General features: G+C 40.5%; 1 protein-coding gene across 2 annotated transcripts in view; it reads right to left on the bottom strand.

The window, feature by feature from the left end:
- PCDH19 (protocadherin 19) overlaps nucleotides 1-24,877 on the bottom strand; it is a 106,774-nt gene extending 81,897 nt beyond the window's left edge. The window contains exons 1-3 of one of the 2 annotated variants that reach the window (XM_012650042.1): nucleotides 22,731-24,877; nucleotides 19,777-19,917; nucleotides 18,783-19,110 (exon numbers count right to left, since the gene is read on the bottom strand). In XM_012650042.1, coding sequence (XP_012505496.1) covers nucleotides 18,783-19,110; nucleotides 19,777-19,917; nucleotides 22,731-24,877 — 2,616 coding nt within the window. The remainder of the gene's footprint in view (nucleotides 1-18,782; nucleotides 19,111-19,776; nucleotides 19,918-22,730) is intronic. The other variant, XM_012650043.1, reaches the window with a different exon arrangement.
- Between the last annotated feature and the right edge of the window lie 237 nt (nucleotides 24,878-25,114).

The raw sequence follows: 25,114 nt of genomic DNA, 5'->3' as shown, positions 1-25,114 counted from the left end.
ATGGGTATTTGCATACACAAAGAGTGCAATGCGCACCACCCGAAGGATGGACATATTTGAAACTCGGACTTGGGGGCGGGGCAAGGGCAACATACGTAACCTAAACATCTGTACCCCATAATATGCTGAAATAAAAAAAAAAAGCTTATTATGTGCCAGGTGCTTGAACACCCACAATGAATCCTCACAAGAATCTATGTGGTAGGTACCATTACTCTTACTTTATAGACAAGGAAGTTGAGGCAGAGAGAGGAAGTAATTTCCCTAAAGTCACTCAGCTACTGACTCTAACTTCTAAAAACCAAGATGCAATAAATCAAAATAACTCTTACATGAACATCCAAGTGACAAGTTATACCTAACAAAACAAGAAGAGCTTGCTACAAAATAAAGATGCAAAAGTCAAGAGCTCTCCTATGTACTCTAACAGCTTTGTCCAGTTAGACGACATAATGGAAAAAAGAGCCCACTCAAAATAACAGCAAAACTATTAAATAGCCAGAAATAATCTTAATGAGAAATGTAAGAACTATACAAATGTACCGATGATATTAGGATGAAATGTGACTAAATGGAAATATGTCATGTTCCTAGATAAAAAGACTACATGTCAATTATTCCTAAATTTACCAGTTTGGCACCTTTCCAATCAAAATCCCAACATAGTTATTTGTGATACTTAACATGATTCCAAAGTTCATTTGAAATAATAAACAAAAACTAAAACATTTTAAAAGACAAAGAATGAGGAGGAACTAACCCTACCATCTATTAACATCTATTATAAAGCATCAATAATTAAATCAGTGTGGCTTTGGTACAAGAGTAGAAAAACAGATCAGTGAAAAATAAATGAATAGCTCAGGAAAGTCCCTAGTCTTTATAAAAACTTAATATATGATGTTTTTCAGAAGTACCAGAAAGCAGTGGGAGAAAAACAAACAATAAATGACACAAGGTCAACCAATTAGCCATCTAGAAAAATATCTTTTACATGATTACCTCCAACCATATGCCAAAATAAATTTATTAATGAGTTAAAAATTTAATGAAAAAATGAATTCATAAAGATACTGGAAGAAATGTCATATATATATATGTATATATATATATATACATATATATACGTATATATATGTATATATATACACATATATATATATATAAATGTCATATATATATATAATCTCTGGGTTGAGAGAAAGTTCCGTAGCTTAAAAGCAACAGAAGAAATCACAGATTAAAAAACTGATAAAGTTTTCCATATAATGATTCCAAAACACTGTAAATCAAAAATAAGCATAAACATAATCAAAAGTCATACAGCTAACTGAAAAAAAGTCTTTGCAATAAGTGAAACAAATAATTTACCTTAATATATGCATTAGTAATCAAAGAAACACAAATTAAAACTAAAATTAGAAACCCATTTTCATCTATGAAACTAATAATTCTCCCTCCCACCCCATCCCCTATCCTCTCATTTGCCATTCTACCAACAGGTACCCATTTTAATTAATTTCTTGTTTATCTTTTCATGCAATTTCACATATATATAAACAAATAAAATATGTATCGTCTTTTTCCCTCCTTTTTTCACAATGATGATAGTGTGCCCTACACATTTTTCTGAATCTTTCGTTTTAGTTAACAACATATTTAGAGATCTTTCCATATCAATATACAAAACACTCTTTAAAAAAAAACTTTCTATTGCTAGATATACACACTGTTTCCATTTTTGCTATTTCAAATAACACATCAATGAAGAACCTTGAATATACCTCATTTTTCATGTAGTCAAGCATATCTGGAACATGAATTCCCTAAAAGTGAAATTGCTGGGTCAAAGAGTATATATGCTTGTAATTTTGAGAGATATTGTCAAATTGCCCTCTGTGGGACTGGTACCAATTTATAGTCCCACCAATAATGTATGAGATGGCCTGTTTTTCACAGCTTCACCAGATTGGTGGTGACATTTAAAATCATAATAATGCTTTGTGAGTACAGTGAACTGGGCTCTTATACACTGTTGGTGAGAGTGTACATTTGTGTAATTTATATGGGGGAAATACTTATGAGAAGTTTCAAATATTAAATATATATAAACGCTCAGATAAAACAAGTTCACTTCTAGAGAATTTATTCCAAGGAAACAAACAGAAATCACAAGATTTATGTACAAGGATATCCATAATAGTGTTATTTATATAAGGAAAAAATGTAAATAACCTCAAAGTTCAATATTAGAGATCGAGTAAAAAGTAAACTCTACCTATAGAACTTCTAGAACAGATTCAGCCATTAAAACATTTTGCTCCTAGCTCTCTGGGAGGCCGAGGCGGGCGGATTGTTTGAGCTCAGGAGTTCGAAACCAGCCTGAGCAAGAGCGAGACTCCGTCTCTACTAAAATTAGAAAGAAATTAATCGGACAACTAAAAATATATAGAAAAAATTAGCCGGGCATGGTGGCGCATGCCTGTAGTCCCAGCTACTCGGGAGGCTGAGGCAGAGGGATCGCTTGAGCCCAGGAGTTTGAGGTTGCTGTGAGCTAGGCTGACGCCATGGCACTCACTCTACCAGGGCAACAGAGTGAGACTCTGTCTCAAAAAAAAAAAAAAAATTTGCTTATAAATATTTTCTAATGATGTGGGAAAATGTTATGGTATAATGTAAAGATAAAAAAAAGAATGATCTCAGCTAAAATTTTAAAACATTAAACCATGTAAGTTTTTCTCATTAATTCAACAAACATTTATTGAGCATTTATTTAATGCCAGGCACTGAACAGAAAGTTAATGGTGGTTGCCTCAGAATGATAGAATTATGGATGATTTTCCAACTTTTTCATATATTTCTATGTTTCCATTTTTTTCAGAATGCAAATGAATGGATTTTATAATGACTAGCCAATAAAAACAATCATAAAAGACACTAGAACCCAGCCTACTTTCCCCCAGATAGCAACAGATTTCTCAACAATTGTCAAGTAAAAAGCCAGGATACTACACTATATTTACTCAGTCATGACATTAATAGATGTGTCTTCAAAAAATCATCCTATCGAGATTAGTATTTGTTGCAGGGGGCTTTTGTGTATCTGTATCTCCCTACCTGGCTCAATATCCCTCATATTGGCACTGGTAAACAAAAACAACTCAGCCACAACATCCCATCAATTCTGTCCTTGGGTCCTAGGCAACAGCATCCATGGAGAGTGGAAGAAAAGGGGTACTTCAAGGCCTTTTGGCCTATACAGGGCTCATAAGCAAGTTTAGAATCAGGCCTTCACACATCCTACAAAGCAACATGTATTTGGTAGGGCCTTCCTCACAGCCAGTCCCAAACCCCCACAGACTGACAGATATAAATAGAATTGGAATTCAATAAACAAAATTCCTTGCTTTCAATCTTCTTATCGCCTTCTGGAGTTTTATATTCACTTTCATGCTGATATGAATTTGCATAGTATTACATAATTTTTTTTTCAGCTAGAACACTCTGCTTTATGACATTAACTTCTTCCAAATCCTGGCTTAAAAGCAATTAAATATTTTAATTTCCTGGAAATTCTTTTCTAATCCAAACGATCTCATCTTTAAACCATACAAAGGGAAAATGTGAATCTTTTAAGTTGCTTTATAATCAAGTTTCAAGCATTCTCAATATTTCTTTAGATAAAGACTTTAACATTAAGGAACTAAAATAAAAAAGAGACTGTGAAAGGTTCCCCTCAATTTTGAGTCCCTTCTTTTGTACTCACCCACATGAAAAAGCAATAGATATTTATTTCTATCCAATGCGCCATGTGAAAAACTTATAATTTAAATCTAAACTCATCTAGTTGAATGGTTGAACATATATGAATTGGATACTACTGAAGGCCATAGTCTCCATTTATCCAAGGGACAGAATAAAGAATTAGGCCACGGATGTTTTCCTGTAGCAGGCAAACATTTCATCCACAATCAGAGTGATGTTGCACAGAGTTCTCATCTATGAGCTATGGGGGAGAGGAGGTGTGAAGCATCTGTGTGGGGTTTTTTCCATGAGAAATTTCTTTGCAATACCTAAATAGTTCTGATGTCTATCTACACAGGGCCACTGAATTAAACATTTTGCACCTTAGTATAGTACTTAGTATGTGAGAAGTTTATATAGACATCGATTAAAGAGGTGTTCCAAAGGATGCTGGTTCTTGTATTTACGCTGTTCAAAACTAGGCTGCTAGATGATAAGGCAATCAAATAAATTTGCCTTTTGCAAAAGGATTAAACTCATTCTGTTTTGTTGAAAAAAGAAAAAATAGTGTATTTAGTCAAGGTTGAATTTGAAATCTTCAGCATCTCGATGACCACCAACTCATTAACTCCCTCTTTTTTTCTTTTTGTTCCCCATTGTTGAGGCTATCATGTTCAAGCAGTATGCCTCAGAGCCAAGGAACAGGTACATGAAATCAAATAATGGAGAATATTAAAAAGATTCTCCCACCATACAAATTGGCCATTTGGTACTGAAGAGGGTACTGAAAAAAACATATTTTGCCAAAAGTGGCCCTTAGATAAGGCCTATGTCATTTTTATGGTACTAAATATCTGTACAGGTTACAGTTAAATGTTACTATTTTAAAACCTCTCATCCTAAAAATAAAATTTGTGAACCAGATGTCTAACAGTGGTGAGATAAAGCTACTTCTACAAAGGTATACATATGGGCAAGAATGAAGGAAGAAAAATACTTTTCATAACTATTTCTCACAGAAATAAAAGGGTTATTTTTAAATGTAAGCCTTCATACCTGTTATCATCTGAAAGAGACCTCCAAGAAAAGAAAAATAGGAAGAAAAACTGGTATGATCTGATTGAACAATGAAAATAAAAAACATATTTGGTCTGACCCTCCTCATAACAACTTACGCACCCTGTCTATACCAACTCTTTGGCCCTTAATATATACTGCATAGTATAGTAGCTAACTTTTTAAGGTAATTGCATTTCTGATATCAAAAATAACACATGTTCAGTGAAGAGAATTTGGGAAATTTAAAAAGTACACTATTTAAAAGGTAAAAATCACCTGATTTCCTACAACCTGAGATAACTGTTAATGCTTTGGTTATTTTCCTTCCAGTCTTTTTTTTCTACGTATATATATTTTTAAACAATTGGAATTAATCTATGTGTGCTGTTTTGTTTTCTGATTTTTTCAATTAATGTATATGTTACACCATGAGCATTTGCCTGTGTCATTAAATATTCCTCAAAATATTTTAACAGCTTCATAGCATTCCAGAATATGTATGCATCATAATATATTTAGCCTTTCACATATCGATGATATTTAAGATATTTCCAATGTCTTATCTCTATAAGTTATATTGAGATCAACACCTTTGTACATGAATTTCTATGCAGATCTTACATTATTTCCCTAGGATAAATTCCAGAGATAGAAATATTTGATATTTTTAAGGTTTTTAATGTGTATTGTCAAAGTGCCCCAAAGAAAGAGTATATCAAATTCTATCAATTATGTACACTGTAGCAGTGTATCATAACCACACCCTTGCCATCACTGGATATTTTTTAAAAATCTTTCCTAATTTGAAAAGTAAAAATGACATCTTGCATATCAGATTGTTGTCTGTGATTCCCCTGAGGTGATGAATTGGTGAGGAGAGGGTTGTGGAGACTAACACTCCTGTATTGCTTGACTCTTTTAGTAACAAGTTTGCATAGTTCTTGCAATTAAAAATTAATAATAGTATTGCATTGCTATTATCTGATTACTAGGATTGAAATATTTTCATATGCCTATCAGCTGTTTGTACAGTTTCGTTATGAATTACCAATTTGTGTCCATTTTACGTTTTTATATTGTGGTGTTTGTCTTTTTGTTGATTTGTAAGAGCTCTTTATATATAAGGGTATTGCTTAAATGTCCTCTTATCTTATATGTCTTCCCCGACCTTTCTAAAGCAGCCCTCATTCCTGACAGAACATGAATGCTTCAGACTTCCTTATTTATCTCCATATCACCAGCTAACATTTTATATATTTATTTATTATTTGTCTCTGTCCATAAAAATGCAAACTAAGTGGGGACAGGGACTTTGTTTGGCTCACTGTCGTATCTCCAGCACCTTGAATCCTGACTAACATGTAGTAAGCACTCTATAAATATTTTTAGAATTGATTAATGAATTAATAAACATAGATTCTTCATAGAAGCAGAGTAGAATGGTGGTTGCCAGGGGTTGTGAGTGAGAAAAATGGGAAGATATTGGTCAAAGGGTACGAAGTTTCAGTTATGCAAGTTAAGTTCTAGAGATCTAATAGCATGATGACTATAGTTAACAATACTGTATTGTATTCCTGAAATTTTCTAAGAGAGTAGATCTTAAGTGTTCTCAACATTAAAAAACGATAACTATATGAGAAGATGGATATGTTAATTAGCTTGACAATGGCAATCACTTCACAATGTATACATATATAAAAATATCAAGTTGTATACTTTATGGAATTTCTATTTGTCAATTATGCCCCCAATAAAGCTGAAAAACAAAACAAATAAATACAGATTTTTGTCAGTGATATAACGTTCAAATATCTTCCTTGCTTGTGGTTTATTTTTTAATTTAGCTATGATAGTTACGGACATACAGATATTTCTAAATTGTATGTAGTCAGAGCTGCTGGTATTTTTCTCTGTGCTCATTTCCACTGCTTTTATGCTTCTGAAGTTTTCTTCAATTTCAAAATTAGATGGATATTTATTTATGTTTTCTTCTAATAATTTTATTTGAGTTTTCATCTTTAACTTTTTAATCTATGTGAAATTTATTTTTGTTATATAGCAAATCAAATCATATTTTCCAATCACTAACCAATTACATGGCACCACTTAGTGAATAATCCTTGCTTTCCTCGTCGATTTAAAGAAAATATGTTTAACTTTCATCTTGTCTCCTCAGTAACAATGTAAGCTATGAGGGTAGGTACTGCTTATACTTTTTCTATATCTCTCTGGGATGAATAAAGGGCTAGTTAGTAAAGGATGATCTATAAATATTTGGTGGATGGATGAATGGGTGGATATTTTCAAGCCAAAATAATTTTTTTGAAAAGAGCCTAACTACTAAACAGGAAGTCCATTCACTAAATTTTGGATGCAAATTATCACAGAGGGCCAGGTTTTACTCAGAATAAATGAATGCCCTTTAAGAGGAGGGCACTATAACCCCTGTAGAACTAAAATCATCAGTAACAAAAGATACAAAATCTACCCATCAGGTACAACATACAACTACTCTGGTGATGGGCACACTAAAAGCCCAGACTTCAGCATTATACAATCCATGTATGTAACAAAAAACACTTGTACTTCCTAAATCTATTGAAATTTTTTTAAAAGAAATACTTAATAGACACTTAACACTGTCCAAAAGGAATTGCATAGAGTTTGCCCTACCCTCAAGGAGCTCAGGGAAAATTAATTTTCGGGAGCTTAGGGTAGAGCAGAGCTCCCCAAGAATGCCCCCACTAACTTCCTCTTTCCCTGAAGTAGCAGTTGGCTCCCTGAAAGAATGGATTGCCTTGTTACAGAGAGTGCCCCAAATACTGCTGAATGTAATCCATCAGCCTCCAACATGCATTGGGTTTAATAATTCTGGAATAAAAACTAGCTTAAAAGAAAATTTACTTCATTTTTGGCTCTCAAGAAAAACCCCAAGTGCCCTGTGTATATTGATTCTGTGGCCTGAACTTAAAAATAACAACAACAACAAAAATACATTTTTTTTATTGAATTCTGGCTCTTCACTGATAATCTATAGCAAAGAGCAAAATGAGCAGAGCCATGGTAAACCGCCTCTCGTGCCAGCAAATCCCACAAAGAGAATGACAATCAGTGAAATATACTGTTAAGCATGAATAGTAGCTAAAATATTTATCTCTGTTGCAAGGTATTAAAATGAAAAAACTTTCAAAGTGGAAGCTTCAAGCAATTGCATTAGAAGTTGCATAATTTGGTTAGACTGACCTTAGAATGGAATAAAAAGCTGCTTATTTCCATAATGTTGGCCTTCAACTGTATAAAAGGTTAGATAATTCATCATGATATACAAAACTGTTCATAAGAATATCCAACTTAAAAAGGAGATCTCGGTGACTTCCAGCTCTGTGAATTTTTAGGTAGTGTGATAATCAACAAAATTTATATTTAAGTGAATTTGTGTTCTCCTGAAAGGTCTAGTTTGCCAGGCAAGAGGACTGCATCCCTATTCATCCCTAGGACAAGTTCAGATGAACTGATGCAAGGTTAGTATATTCATTGCTGCCTTTATGTAAAAACTCACATTGGACAGAAAACCATATTTGAATGGGAAGCTACTGTTTTGACATGCACACTCACAACTCGGATTACACACGGAATCTGTGGCCATCGTTTAAAACCTAAAGGTCTGTACCTATTGTGTCACCTTCCATAGCTAAATCCTTTGCCCTCAATGCCACCTACAGAGTAGCTATTGTCATCACATGGACTCAAACCTTAATGCAGGCAGCTATTTGAAGCCCTTCAAACCAATACTGCAAAAATTCACAGAATTACACTTGGATGGAACTTGGAGATCCCCTAATTCAATCTCCTCACATACTACTCCAGGTTTGGTGTAGTTTGGCATTTCCTTGGATTTTTCTGAATTCTCAGTGTCTTGGATGCTGATTTCCTTAGTAATAACAGGTTTCGATGAACTAAAAGCTTCTCTTTTATGAAGTTTTAAATTGTTTCATCTATTTTTCAGATTTCTAGATTGTTATCTTTGGAGATACAGTAACTCAAGGGGTCATTCACATATTAAAGAAAACTGTCCTGATGGAGTTTACTAGGCTCAAAGAGTGAGGAGAGCAACTTGTTGTGAGCATCACACACATTTTTTGACCCATACCTCCAAATATGACAGCATGCACAGCCACAAACCTTTCCAATTCTGGATTTTTCTCCACCTTCCATGATCTCCTCTTGAAGGCACCTGATGATTGGATGTGCAAAGACTGCGCCCCCAGTTGTCATTCCAGCAATGTGCAATGCCGTGGCATTTATAGCTTACCAGTTTTATAAGGTTTTGCTCTAACAAGCCACTACAGAATGTATAGTTTGTGCAAAGGCAGTTTAGCTTTCTTTCCATTTCAGGTATTTCCTTATAATATTTTTACTGCAGCAAAGCACACCCCTTTTTCCATTTCTAAAGAATTACTAGTAGAGGCAAAATTAGAGAGAGTGACTTAAAGGTGTAAGAACACACATGCCATTAGCAAGCTGACAAATCACACAGAAAATTGGTGTTTCATATGTAGTCTTTGAGTTTGTTTTTAAAGAGCCATAATTATCATAAATTGTTTTGCAATTAAAAATTCAGGCAAAACCCCACTATGAAAAAACCATTATTTAATACTAATGCCATTGTGTTCTCTCCCCTAAGCTCTTAGGAACAAACATTACCATTAGCATACTCCATCACTCAAAAGTCTATACTGGAAAAAATGGAAATGCACTAATTAAATAAACGATCAGTACAGCAATCTCATAGTCAATGCCAGCCTTATGAGGGCAGTGAGACTGTGTCCTTCATGGCCTCTGTGCCTAGCAGCACAGAGGAGGAAATCCAACAAGCGTTCACCACTACCGATAGCCAGATGCCTCTGCTCGTCCCTGCATTTCCAGAGCCCTGTCTCCCTCAAGCATGTCAAGTTTCAAATATGAATGCCAGATTACAGACATTTTTAGTCATAAAAAAGTTGCTTAAAGGTTAAGCCAATCCCTCTAAATACAGTCTGACACAGTCTCCCCTACTCATGCATCTCACTTAGAAAAGATATGATTTTATAGCAAACTACCTGTACACATAGGCAACCCAAACCACACTTCCTCAAGCCAGGTGAATTAAAGAAGAAGAGGAAAGTTTGAAATAGAATTATGCCCAAAAGAGACAAAAAGAGAAACCAAGGCTCAGAAAATAATTTCCAAGAAATTGAAAATATATGCACCACAAGGTATTCTTAAAGCTGGGTTATATGCACAGCAATGATTATTTAGAGCTTCCTACTCAGAGCTCTCAATTAAAAATAGTCCCTGGGAGATCTATCCTTGGGCTATATCAAATTGGGGTGCCCTGGCCTCATATTTGGGAGATCATACCCTGCTGTGACTAGTAGCCTTATGAGCATTTCCTCGGGGAGGCAAACAGCAGAGTGTCGGAGGGGAGTGGAAGGGGGCCTCAGAGGACCTAAGATCATAGACATGTGTAGGATCAGCCAAGCCAATAAAGTCTCCACCATCACAAAGGCAGATTAGTAAGAGAAGCAGATAATGTTTGTTCCTGTCCCCCCCACCATAGAGATCTCTCTCTCTCTCTCTCTCTCTCTGTCTCATACACACACACACACACACACACACACACACACACACACACACACACACACACACACACACCTATTCCCCTAAAGAGAGGTCTGGCCTTTGGATTGAACTTTTCTTCCTGCCAATTTACACAGGGAATCCATTTTGTTCAGAAAAGCAAACTACACAATCTGAGAAGAGGTGCCCTTCATGCTCTGGAGATCAGATTTAGGAGCGAAAATAATCCAGAAAGCAGAGACCGCCAAGGCCAGTGCTGGTGGCAGTGAGGGAGAGCAGCTCGCCACAGAACAGCAGCCAGATGGGGCCCAGTGGGAGAAGCTGAAAACTGGCCACCCTGGCACTCAGAGACTTAATGGAGCATCAGCAGACTATGCACATCAAGGCAGTGCTTAAGCATCTGACATTAAGAAGCAATGGTGCTAGTCCACGAACACTGAGCTCAAGGAGAACGCCAGTTTGACACCGAGCTTCTTGCCTGCTTCATTCCAAATGCTTTGCTCAAAACCCTCAAGGTAGTTGCTCCTAACACCTGTCTGTCTTTCAATCTGTCTGTTTCACTCTCACTCTCATTTTTGTTTTTTCCGTCCTGAAAAGTAATTTTTTCTCCCTCCCCAAAGGCTAAATTTAAAGGAAAGTCTAAGAGCACTCTTTCATTTTCCAAAGTAGTTCCCAGGCTCTAAACAATCCAAGAAACGGTTATTGACACGGGGAGCTTTCAGGACCTGGGACAGCAAAGGGGGGGGCATTTCTTTTCAGAAAGGAGCTCAAGAGGTGAAGACAAAAAGACACCAAAAATATCTGTGGTGGGCTTCTGTTCTTTCAGCCACAGGCTTACAAAGAGTGGAGGGAGAGGAACAGGATGGGAAGGGGATAGCTGTAACATTTTATTTCATTTTTTTAAATCTGGAGCAAATACAAAATGTTAACATTTGTTAAATCTCCATCAGATGTATCTGTCTTTTCCAGACTCTGGTTATTTTAAATGTTACATAATTGAAATGTTTTAATCAAGTGAAATTCAACCAGGAAGGCTAACCAGTGAGGATTCAAGGTCTAGATAACAGCCATCAGGGAATAGTGAATTAGTCCACCTGTCAAAGGTTTTGTCAATCTTGTCAATGTGAGGAATCTCATTTTAAGCAAATAAGATACATAAAAATCCAGACTTACAAAGGAAATCAGTTAGGAGTTGACTATTCATATTATATAAGGACTCTTTCCTTTACAATAGGATCCATCACAAAGTTTCTTTAAATATAGAACACCACTACTATGGTTAACATGGGGGCTAATTTGCAAAACAAACACTCTCTGGCTGTACAGTTTTTCAGGAATGCAACTACTATCAAAGGTATAGCTGCAGGTCCTCTTGAAGAACCCAATCAGGTTTTCTGTTATGTGACAGAAAGCACTTGGAAGCTGCACCAGAGGAACTATTGTCAAGCGAAATGGAGTCTAGTTTGGCTGCAAATGTTGTGTGCCTGGGTGAGTCATTTGCCTTTTCTATAAACTTCATTTTCATAACGGTAGAGTGGAAACACTGGTCCTTTCTGACACCTCTTCTAGGAATGCCGTGGAGCTGTGTGGTCCTGGCCAATACTTTTAAGCAAAACGCTGAATGATAGCAAATTCAGTTTCTGCATGGGAGCCCAAACTCCTGGAGCTGGCAGAGCTGCTGTCCCCACAGCTTCAAGACTTTCCTCATTATTCCCCCAGGGAGACACAGGGAGGCGCTAGCAGCCTGGGTACACCCACTAGAAGCTGAGTGACCCCACTAGGCAGCCCACACAGAAACCACTCTAACTACACAACAGCCAAGTAGGAAATGTAACTTGAAAAACATTTCCCTCTGCAAACAACTGATCCTCTGGGACTTTCACTTCAAGCCTCTCAATTGTTCGAAGTAAATGAGGCTCACATTAAAGGCCAGCCAGTCACACATCAAGAAATCAAGCCTCTTCTCAGTGAGGGAAAATGGCTGCTCCAGAGCCAGCCTCCCACCTCTCACACACGGGCCTCTGGTACAAATGGCTTCATTTACCTACATCTGAGACACTCGATCCAGCAAAGCTTGGCCTCCCCTAAGTCCTGGGAGCTGACATACATGAGCAGAGGGGTCAACATCTGAAACTCCAGGCCGACGCCTCAGATCCACTGCCTCACCATGATTGAAAGACTCCAGCTTTGCCAGGAGGTGACTTCCTCCTTTTTTAGTCCTCTAATTCCTCACAAGCAATCCCCAAACCTCTAGCTTCAGCCTATGGGCACAATACACAGAAGCCGCAGCAGAGACTCGGGCAAGGTTAGGGAGGGAGAGGTCTACAGCTCCTCCCACCTTGTAAGTCTGTCTGACAATCAGAGAAAAATCAGGTAGGGCCACTGGGACCCAAAACAAGTGGTCCTCTGATAAGAGGAATTCCAAAGCCTCAGAGCCCTCTCTGGAAAATGTCCTGCCTCCAGCCCCCTAGGGAGAGAAATCTCAGGATCATTAGCAAGCACTCTGGCTGAGCTCAACTTTAGTGAAGGTGTATGGGGAGAGAGGTGATCTCTAAGGTAACCAGTTAATTGCCAATAAGGAATGATAATAATAAATTAGCAAATACTAATGTAAACTAACTCAGTTCTAAGGCAGTTGCATGGAGACGACAGAGGAACAGTTTATTCTGAGGCACATCTTGCAAGCGGATCCCCGCTGGGAAACAGGCTGCCTCACCTTGATGTGCCATGCACCAATGAGATACAAGGTAGGCAACAGGGTGGCCCTAGAGTGACTGCTGGTAGAAGTGGAGCCCTTGATTTCTAAAGAAAGCTGGAAGGAGAATGCTTGGAAAGATGTGGGCTATGTTGTTTTTCATTGCTTTCTCCTGAAGCCTGATGTTTACTTTTGACCCTTAGGGATAAGGCTTAAATGATTCCAAGACCCCATTGCAATCAGGAAACAATTTGTTTTCGCATGCTCACTGAAAGGTTTGTTGGTTTGTTTTAATTGGAGGTGATGTTTTGTGTCATTTCCTTGCTATCCAAACCAAGCTCATCATACCTATTAATTTTCTAGTGCTTTCTGAATCTGCCATCTGATAGGTTTATGGCTGTCATTAGCCCAGAGTTTCACTCAAATCACTGCAAATCTCTAACTTTAAAACTCTGTTTTAGAGACCAAAGCCTGCTGAGCTATTTTTTTTCTTTCTTTTTATCTTTCTTCAAAGTCTAACTGATGTTTTATTTCCATTATTTGCACTTAAGATGATCATGCATTCAGACTTTATGTAGGATAATTGGAAACATTCAATTTGACTACCACACACGTTCTTGTTCTGCAAACCCTTCCACTGCTACTACGTCGTTACTTATGAAGATGTTGCATGAGTGACCACAGCAGAGCTTGCACACACACCCCTCAGGATGCCTCATATCAAAGATACTACAGTTTTCTGGCAAAAAAATAGAAAATAGAGAGAACTCAAGATTAATATTGAAACGAAAATCTAAATCCTTATGCATTTATGTCTAGAATTCTGGAAGCTCTTGCTCACTATCCCTCCCTTAGTGTTGTCAGCTCAGAAACATTCAATACCAGAAAACTAAAATTTAAAAATACCTCACAAAAGAGACTGAGTGTTTTGGCCGTTTCACCCCTCCTGAAGGCAGGAAGAGTCCTCACCAAAGTCTCCATTCCCAGTAGAAGCAATGAGTTGCATTTTCTTCCTCCAACAATGACCAGGGCCCAGGTGACACAAAAGGTAATGCAGTAATGCTCATGTACAAAGGAATAACACTTTTGAACATCCAGAGGCACCCAGTAGGCATGCCTCCATTCTGTATGATTGGAAGAAAAATTATTTGTCATACTAAGGAGCCTCTCAAAAAAACTAGAATTTTTTAGTAAAATCTTAGCAAACCAACAAACCTACTTTTTTCTCTATTTTCCTTCTTTTCAACCTCCTTTCCTCTCTCTTTGCTCTTTTCTCCCCACATAGACATTTACAAACATGCAAACATATGCACGCACTCTCTCATTCATTTACATATGCACTTAGTCTATGAACAAAATAAACTAAGATGCCAAGGAGTACAAACCTCGTCCTTCCATTTAAAATATTTAAAAGATACCTGACATCACTGATTTTACAAAAGTCTTCTGTAAACAGCAAAGGCATTCTTCATTTTGCCTCCTCAAATTTGTGTACAAAACCACAAAATCCACATAGCTGATTTCTCAAACAACATCAGAGGATGAGTAAATAATGATTATACAATCTTACACAGGATTATCTCTGCAATACAAGAAACTGAGTTCCAATTCTCTAGACTAGTGTTCCATTCCCTTTACCTTACCTACCTAACTGCATTCAAAATCACGTTCCCTTCAGCTCCTGTTCAGACGTGGCTAGGTTTGCACACTGATGCAAGAGTTACCCTCCATTCAGCATCAAAATTCAAGAGCTCAACAGCAAATCTACATATAAATGATGGCAGGGCGACCACGGAAGGAGGAGAAGGGAGTACTAAGGAGTCTACAAAGTAACAGGTGATCTCAGCTCCCCAACTAGACTGTGAACTCTCTGAAGGTAGAAGTTACATCTTATACTTATTTGGATTCCTCATGCATGGTCCCTCCCACACAGCTGAGCATATAGTGGATACTCCAGCAATGCTTACTGCTTTGATCTAATGCCATGGTGATAAATTTCAACATGTTATGGGGTAGAAGCAGCACACAGCCAGCGCAGCAGGTCTGACCGGACTCATCTATAAAGCCGTTGAGAGTAAGCCCTATAACTGACTCCACAGCTAATGAAGGGAATGGGTTTGTCACAAGATAGCCCAGCAGAGGAACCTAATGTGTAGTGACTTTTCATCTCAACCTGGAGCGTAAGAATGTAAAGTATGCTCAGGAAAGAGAAGTTATCCTGAATTGAAATTATCTGTTTACTTGACTGTCTCCCTGTAAGCTCCCTGGAGTGAAAAATCAAGTGTTTTATTTTTGTATCTCCAGCAAGTAGTACAGTATCTGGCACACTCTAGGTGTATAATAAATGCTAATGGGTTGAATTAATGAAAAATAAAAGCAAATTAAAAAAACAAATAAAAGGTTTAACAAAATAATATAAAGAACAATGTAAGTGACATAATACAATTTAATAGTTTCCATAGAATCTTATATTTACACATCATAGCACTTATTCTGTACTATAATTGCTTACTAAATGTTGCTTTCTTGGATGAATTAATTAGTTAATGAGGAAAATATAAAGAAAAGGTAGGAAATAGATCAGAATATTATTAACACATTAACTGCCATGTGAGTTGTATTTAACTCATGCTAGTTTTGAGTCTGGGGCCTCATGAAGCAAAACCTGGGCAAAACCCTACAGTTGGTTTGTGAAAATCTCACTTGTTGATGTTCTTACTGTTACAATTAATATTGACAATTTAATTCTAAAAACGTCGATTAAATGAAGTCAATAAATTTCATTTTTCTATTTATGTTTACCTTTAAATTACACTTAAGCCTGACAAGTCAAGAAAAACACTTTACCCTTATGAGCTATTTTTCAAGTTTACACATTACATTTTACATTTCTAATTTTCAAGTTTTTATATTACTTTTTATTAAAAACACACAGAAAACAATAAAAATAACAAATTTTTCATTAAATTAGAAAGGATCATTTTGTTTTTGAAGTTTTTATTCTAGTTTCATAACGAAACACTGTGGCCCCAAGGAAAAATGTTTTCTAGTGTGGCAGTCAATGTGTTAACCTAGCAATGGAGAATGTCCCATTGCACCTTATAGTAGGATTGATTACTCCATATTGCAAATCACCTGTTTACTTTCTTGCCTCCTCCACTAGAATGTGCATTTCTTGTCTTTTTCATCTCTCTAATGCCAGAGCCTAGAGCACTGCCTTACAAAGAGTAGGCACTTAATAAATATCAGCTGAATTAATGAATTAATCATCCTTGCTCTTCTATAGATTTCGCTGAACCTAAGTATTCTACCCAGTCCACGTTCAGGGACCTCTGACATGAAAGAAAAGAAGTGTCATTTTCCCCATGCAGGACTTCGTGACAGATGCAGGTTAAAGAGTCTGGTCTGTGCTCAGCCGTGAAGGGTCCTCTCTCCTTTCTGAGTGGGTTTGCCAGGTGAACTCTCCAGGACTGCATACTAGAAATGCATACAACCTCACCGTGTCTAGTACAGGCTCACTTGGTCCTGACCAGCTCTACACACCAAATCTATGTGATTTTGTTAAATAAGGAGAGCATCTGGATTTTTGAGTCAGGAACAGAATCAGAACTGAGACTTTAAATGGCTTTTCTAAATAATTGAAGCAATACTTTGCTTCATTATGCCCATAGAAGAATCTCAGAAAGGACACCAAGATCTTAGGTAAACCATGCAGAAATAGTCATATGTTTCCTGCCCCCTCCATGTATTTCAGACACCAGGGCTGACATTTCTCTAGTGCCTTGAATTGATTGCATAAATGATCAACCAAGCCCTTAGGATTCAGTCCTTTTGTCCATCTCCACAAGTAACAGCACTGTTGGCAACTGAACCCACAACCTTGGGATCTTTCACCTCCATTGTTTAAATGACCAATATAAATAGTCTGAACACAACATTTTGTAGGTCTTGTCTATATAGAACCAGCCTAAATTCCTCTTTGGTTATAAGTGCCTAGGGAGACACCCTTTACACTACACAAGTCATATTCCTTGGAACAACCTCGCATGACAGGTGTGCCTATGTTGTAGATGAGGAAACAGAGACTCGGAGAGGTTCCATAGCAAGAGGTGATCCCCGGATTCAAAATAATGGTCTATCTGATTCCACTACACAGTACTACCTCTCACTCTCCATTGCTGAATTATTGGTGGTCCACACGCAGGCTTCCGAGTAGTCTTTGGTCTAGGCCTCAGTAGTATTCACTGACATTAATAATTACAACTGAGTCTACCTAACACAATACTGGACTTTCAATAAATCCTTATTTGTAGAGTTACGGGTTAAAAATATCAGTGCTTTTGTTGCTGGCAGAGTACCATCAGTTGCTTATTAAAAGCACTGTTGTTTGGTCCCATTAATTCTGGTGTGAATTATTTTTCAGAAACTGAGAGAGGCAATCGATGTGAGTGGTCCTAAGACCCCTTTGCCCTACAAAATTGATACAAATACTAGGAGGCCATTTTACATATGCATCATAGCCTGGGTAGTCAGACTGAATTATTTCGGAGGCAGGAAGGTATCACTGAAACAGCACTTGCAAGGGACCTCGATTTAGTTTTCTCTTTCTTGATGACCAGTTCCGTGAGTCTGAGTAAGTCCCTTAGCATTTCTGTATTTCTGTTACATCATCTACTGAAGAGAAATCTATCAAGATACTTGATTGCGAGGATCAAACAAGACAATGCTTGGGAAGGTGCTTTGAAAAATGTGTATGTACTCTTCAAGTGTGCCATATTCCTTTCATTGGTAGCCTGAAAGAGGGCATATGCCTCCCAGTGCATCAAATTTCCAAAGAGGGACTTAAGCAATTCATGGAAAAATCGAAATCAACTTAAAAATCGTTATTTATAACCTTCCACCCAGCCATCCACCCGCCATCATCCACATATCACCCTATTACCCTGAGCATCTGACCACATCATGTTTTTAAAAATGCTTCCACTTGAATATATTCATTCCCAGCAAAGAAAAACAGAGCTAACTCAAATATATAGCCAATTCTTAAAAATTTTCATTATTAATGACAGTTTCAAACTCCTCAGCTGTCAGACATTACCATTGGAACTGCTAAGAAATGGCAAAGTGGCTTTTTAATTTTTTTGCTTGCCTCCCTTTAGCCAGCCCATCCATATTCTCAGCAAGATGCTAGAGAACAGTGGTGTGACAAAAGAAAAAGCAAAAGGGGGCTTTATGAGGCTGAATTGCTCTCACACTGGGAAATTGGCCCTGGGGCATTAGAGGGTTTTATCCATTTTCAACACTACTTGGTGACTCTTTCTAAGCCTCTTCAACTGGCATGCTGGTACCACTGGCTGTCAAGCACGCCATATTTGCAACAGGTGGAGTAAACTTGAATTATGCCAGGACACCATACAGGGATTTCAAGGGCTCAGACCCCTTGGGCTCCCATTTCCAGCATCCACCCCTATACAAAGGTCCAATATTATGGGTTACCCTTTGCCCAAGAAACACTGGTAGCAAACCCTCAGTATAGCAATGGGCATAAACAGTTATGTTCTCCCCACCCCTGCCAGGGGACGTGCCACTTTAGCAGCCTATGGTGTCCAGCAAGCAGCTTGAGGAGTTCTGGGAGGACCTCACAGAGCCACTTAGCTGCACTCACCTCGGGCAGAGGCACACCGTTGATGATCAGGTCAGGCTGCTGGGGGCCCTGGCTGTTGAAAGAGTGATGGTAGATGTGGTTAGCGCTGGTGTTACGGGTATTCTGGTTCTCCACATTCAGGAAAGTGCTCTCAGAGCGGCGGCAGCCCAGGGGCAGTGTCTGCTGGTGGTAGTCGAAATAGTTGAGGGACGAGGTCAGGGAGGAGCAACTGACAACGTTCATCTTGTCTGTCTCCTCCACGTCCCGGGGTACCAGACGGATGTCATTCTTACTGATTTTTTTCTTCTTGCTTGATTTCTTTTGATGCCCATAGGAGTACTCAGCGATTCTACGTGACAGAAAAGGCAGCATGAATCGCTAACGCCCTCCCAAATCATGCACTGATTAATAAACATTAAGCACCCCAGAGGGTTGCACCCCATCTCTGCTCCAGCTCCTTATCCTGGCGCATTACATCATCGGGTTTCTCCCTGTGCTTTTTACATGCGAAAACAAGCTGAGGGCCATAAAGTTTTCATATTAAACATATTAACCTCCCACCCACCCGCCAAAAAAAAAAGTTTCTATACTTTGGATTTGGAATTTTTCACTGTGAGTGGCCAGTGAGCAGGGGTGGGGAGACAGGGAAAGTTGAGCCTATGGGAGAGAAAGCATGAAAATGCTCTAACTGGAGCTTCCCTGGAACCCAAAGGAAATCCTGGGTGAAATTAGAAACAAGTCTCAATGTAACAGAAAAGGAAATAGAAGGAAATAAAAAAATAAAATAACCCCCTTGCCAGTTCTTCCAGGCATTTGCCACATGGCAAATGCCCTTGATCAGCTTCAGTTTTGGACTGGGGTAGATCAGACCCCATCCTTTCATGTCACCTCCGCTCTTCTCCACACCCTCCTCCCTGCCCTAGCCCAACTCCCTTCTACTCTCCACCCCACCCCCTCCTCTCCTAGAGAAATCTGATAGCCAAACCCATTTGAATGAGGGGAAATGCCTTTTTACCTCTTTCCCCTTAGGCTCACTTTCTCCTCTGCCTTTTTGTCTTGCTCCTCGCTAATAGGAGAAACCGAGATGCAATTCAGACACTTGCTGTTTTGTCCTTTTATAAAACAGCCCAGGAGACAAGTGATGGTTAAACAATTACTGCAAAGGAATTTAAAGGTTAGTGCATTCAGCATCCTTCTCCATTCAGGTGTACCTACAAGCAGCTGTGCTGCAACTGGAACATAAAGAGCTCAATTTAATTAACACTGACATAGACCCAGCAACGTGCACCAAAGACACCAAGCATTAAGAGACTTGTCAAAAGAAATACATTAAAATATAGCCAGATTCTCAAAGTCATTTATTACTTTGCACATAATGATTCAGCTTATTGTTTGGAAATTCAATTTCTGGGCAATAATCAGCAAAACGATAGGGTTAATAAATAATACAGGTTGATCTTTACAAGGGAAAGACAGTGCCTGTATTCTCACTCGACAAAGCTAATTGTCTGAATACAAAAAGGCAGCCCAATTCAAGCAGCAATCGCAGATCATCTCGCAAGTCTCATAAATGAATGTATTTCAGGAAAAGGCTCTGCAGAGGATTGAGAAAAAGAAACCTCTGCCTGATCACATGGAAAGACACACTCCTGAACTTTAGGTTTCTAAAAAGTCTGAGCAGATGGGGAGATTGCATATCTACAGAGGCAAATTCTTGCTCGGTCCCTGGGATCTACCTAGAGCTAAGCAGTTGAGTTCCCCTCACGCTTTCACTCTGTGCCCAGGCAGAGCTGCAGCGATGGCAAGCTGATGTTACTGGGACTTGGGAGCAGATAAAATCCCCAAAACCCCAGAGCTAGGGTTGATTTTCTTTTCTAATCTGTTTACAGAATCAATGGGAAGTTTTAATCATTTTGTTTACCCATGATGGGTAAGTTTGGTAATGCCCCATCCAATTATTCAGCTGAGGCATTCATTGCACAGCCCTTGCTGTATTGACCAATTATTTAATTATACTGTACTTCATTAATCCCAAACCATCACAGGGAACAGAGTGTTTTACAAAATACACTTTGGGGTGAAATCGAAGAGCACTGAGATTTACTCTTTTTTTTCAATACTCAAATGCTCTCCTCCCTGTTTAATAATCTCCCTGGCAAGCTCTCAGAAAGAGCTCTCACTTCTACTCATACATCACCAAGAGGTGGCAAAGCCTTCAATATCTTTATTTCAAGCTTATTTCTTTTTCATCCAGGAAAGAGTCTTATGCATTTACTTTATGCTGAGAAAATGGCTTAAAAAGAGTCCTCTCGATCATCATCTCCATATAAATAAAATTTTATTGACCCCGCATTTTTCTCCTATAAAAATCGCCACTGGCAGTCACAGGTTTCAAAGGTAAGAGCAATATTAATTTCCATTTCTCCCATCTGAAATGACTTGGTGCTGAAGGAAAGAAAAGTCACGGCCATTTCACTAGTAACAGGATTAAAGCATTTATGAGGCATTGCAGCTGCTCTTTTATGGCACCTGATTGATATTCATGTGTGGTTAGCATTTGTCTACTAACTTGTGTAATGCAGAGAATAGTAAAAGGGAAACAATAATTGCATGGCTGTTACATATTCAGGGGGCTCTGATTCACAGAAGTGTGCATTTCAGACGGTGTCAAATACAAACCGGACCTACAGGAACATATTTTGACTGATTAACATGCAAGCACAAATGGCACAAAAGACACATTGATGTGTAGGTGTGTTGAAAGCACACAGACACCTTGGTTGGAAATAGCAGCATCATTCATTTTCAGCAAACTAAAGAAACAACTTTTTTTTCAACTGTTTCGATGAGACACTGCTGGAAAAAGAATTACATATATTATCCTATATTGGATTCTAGAAATGCTTAGACTTGCACTATCCAATTGTAAGAAAGGGCTTCAGCAAGACCCTCTAATATGCTTATCAGGAAATATTTTTTTTAATTACTATGTTTCCACATTTCTCTCCTCCCCTTTCTTTTCTCTCTCTCTCTCTCTCTCTCTCTCTCTCTCTCTCTCTCTCTCTCTGTCTCTCACACACACACACACACACACATAATCCAGCACACACTCCAAGAGAAACTGTAACACAATAGCCCATAGTGACATCCACTGGCAGCAACCAGATCTTAAAGCCACAACACAGTTCCACGTTAGAGGAAAGCACCATCAACTCCAGAAGACTGCTATTTTTACTGGAAACATCTGTATGCAAAATCTTGTCCCTCATTGGGATGTTTGGTCTCCACACCACCAACCAACCAGATATTTGAAAACATACAGATGCCTGATAGAATTTCACTTTATATAGCCAGATGTTTGGGGACTGGATACAAAACAAGCCAAGAATAGACTAAAAACACTTATCACCTGCTCCCCACACACTCCAGTTCTCTCTTCCCCTACTCTCCATTTCTCATCTTTGACTCCCACTCCCAGTCTCTCTCCAGAGTTTATCTCTGTAACAGGACAGGGAAGCTGTCAGCACTCCTTCTTCTTTTAGTACCCTGTCACCAAAACACTGTGCCCCTGGAAATCAAGTTGTGGTACTTGGTGGTTTTGCTGAAAATGTGAATCTCTCCCTCTCTCTCTCTCTCTCTCTCTCTCTCTCTCTCTCTCTCTCTCTCCTCTGCCATAACTTCATGAAGACAGCTGTGCAAATTTTAAAATGATAATTGCTTTTCTGCTCATCATCATTATGTGACAGAATCCATTCCAACAGTAAATGATTGTCTTCCAGCAAATTGTCAGATCAAAAGAATTGATCAACTTGGACTGTCACAAACTTTTCACTCTCCAAAAAGAAGCGCTGTAAGTATGCTGCATGCATTTAAGTAGAAAACAAAAGCACTGGGATTTTCACACAGAGACAGATACACACATCTTATTCATCCAAGACAAAGAAGGAAAGAAAGAAAAGTTGGCTTTACCTGCAGTTGTAGGTCCGGATCTCTTTGTTGTCTCGCTTGCACTTGATGGCCACGAAGATCATAGTGACAAAGAGGATGCCTGCGATGGAGCCCAGGGCAATAATGAAAATCAGGGACAAGTTCACTGAGCCCATTGACTCTTGGGCATCAAGCGCAGGGGACAGATAGATTAGGACGAGCGCAGAAGCAGAAAGAGACGTCTTGCCGTGGTCGTGGGCCACGACGATAAGCTCATAGGAAGCTTTGGAATTCTCGTTGAAGGTGCGGGTGGTTCTGACTTCGCCATTGATATGGTCTATTTCAAAGAAGCCGCGGTCGCCCTCGGTCATGTCATAGGTGACTCGGCCATTTTCGCCCTCGTCGTAGTCTTCTGCCTTAACAATGGTCACCAGGTAGCCTATGCCAGAGTTGCGGGGGATGTAGATTTCGGCGGTGCCATTGATCAGCGGCGGAGCCGTGATGACCGGGGTGTTGTCATTGACGTCGAGGATGATGACCCGCACCGTGGCATTGCTTTGCAGCGAGGGAAGGCCGCCGTCCTTGGCCAGCACCTTGAATTCGAACGCCTTGGTCTGCTCGTGGTTAAAGGATCGCAGCGCGTAGATGTCACCCGAGTTGGGGTTGATAGAGACATAAGTGAAGACAGGCATGTCCCGCACCTGCGACGGCACGATCTGGTAGGAGACACTGCCATTGAGACCCAGGTCGGGGTCCCGGGCGGACACAGAAAGCAGATAGGCGCCAGGCGTGTTGTTCTCCTGCACAATGACCTGGTAGTAGGGCTTGGAAAAGTGCGGGTGGTTGTCGTTCTCGTCAGTGATACGCACGGTAAAGGACTTGGCACTCTGCAGCATGGGCACGCCGCCATCGCGAGCCTGAATTGTGAGGTTGTATTGGTCATGCTGTTCGCGGTCCAGCCGTCCGTCCACCAGGATAGTGGAGAAGCTCTCATATTCCTGCAGTCGAAAGGGAACATTGCCCAGCAAACGGCACTGCACCCGTCCATTGAGGCCTGAGTCTCGATCAGACACCCGCACCAGGGCAATCACGTAGCCCGGGGGGGCGCTCTCGCTCACCTCCACAAGCTCGCTATTGACTGACAGCAAGTTGATGACCGGCGGGTTGTCATTGGTGTCCAGCACACTGACGGTGACCTTACAGTGTGCGGGGATAGAGTTGGGGCCCAAGTCCTTGGCCTGTACGTCCAGTTCGTACACGTGGCCCTCTTCGTAGTCTAGGGCACCGGTGACAGTGACCAGGCCGCTGTGCGGGTCGATCTGGAAGAGCTCACGTGTGCGGTCGTTGACGTAGCCGTAGAAGGAGTAGACCACCTGGCCGTTGGTGCCCTCGTCTGGATCGCTGGCGTTGAGGCGGATGACGGGTGTGTTGGGAGGCGAGTTCTCTGGCACGCTCACCGAGTAGGTGGACTCGCCAAACACCGGGTTGTTGTCATTGGAGTCGGTCACTTTGATGCTGAGGCCAACGGTGCCCAGGTGTGGAGGGTCGCCGCCGTCTAGTGCAGTGATGCGAAAGCTGTAGTGCGACTGCGTCTCGCGGTCCAGGCTCTTCTCCACCACGAGTTCAGCAAAGCGTGAGCCATCGCCGCGCGTCTTGATCTCCAGGCCGAACAGCTCGTTGGGCGTGAGCTCGTAAGTCTGCACGCCAAAGCTGCCTGAGTCTGGGTCGTAAGCGCTGTCCAGCGGGATGCGCGTGCCGGGGCTGGCTGCTTCCGAGATCTCCAGCTCGATCTGTGCCGCTGGGAAACTGGGCGCATTGTCGTTCAGGTCCTTGATCTCCACCTTAATCACGCAGATCTCCATTGAACTGGACATGACCTCGAGCGAGATGATGCACTTGGGGCTCTGGCGGCACAGCAGGTCGCGGTCAATCTTCTGCTTGGTGACCAGCAAGCCAGAGCTGGGATTGATGTCTACTAGGTGCGGAGCCGAGTTGGACACCACACGGAAGGCGGAGGCCTGCCGGGGGTCCAGCGCGAAGCCTGCCTCCCGTGCGTCCTTGGCCACATTGGCGATCACCGTCCCGGCGCGCTGCTCCTCTTCTACCGAGTACTTGAGGTTAATGAGGGCGGCCGCCTGCGTCCACAATACCGCCAGCAGCAGCAGCACCGGCAGCAGGAGAGACTCCATGGCTGCGCGGGGCTCTGTCTGGCCTCGCCTCTCCACACCCCTCCGAGGGCGACGCCGTCGGCGCTCCAGCTTTCCGCCGGCTCGGGCCGCCTGTTGCGCGCGCCCCGTGGCCCCGGAGGCCGCGGGAGGAGTCCCGCCCAGGGCGGCCCGGCGGCGCGGGGGGGACACCCGCGCCGGCTCCAATGCTGAGGTTTCGGTGGACTCGGCGGGGGCTTCAGGGGGGCCCGGGGGCTCCGG

This window comes from Propithecus coquereli, unplaced genomic scaffold (assembly GCF_000956105.1).
Source record: "Propithecus coquereli isolate 6110/MARCELLA unplaced genomic scaffold, Pcoq_1.0 Scaffold31, whole genome shotgun sequence".
Classification (NCBI taxonomy): Eukaryota; Metazoa; Chordata; class Mammalia; order Primates; family Indriidae; genus Propithecus; species Propithecus coquereli.
The sequence above is the reverse complement of the archived record's forward strand: the minus strand, read 5'-3'. Positions and strand labels throughout refer to the sequence as shown.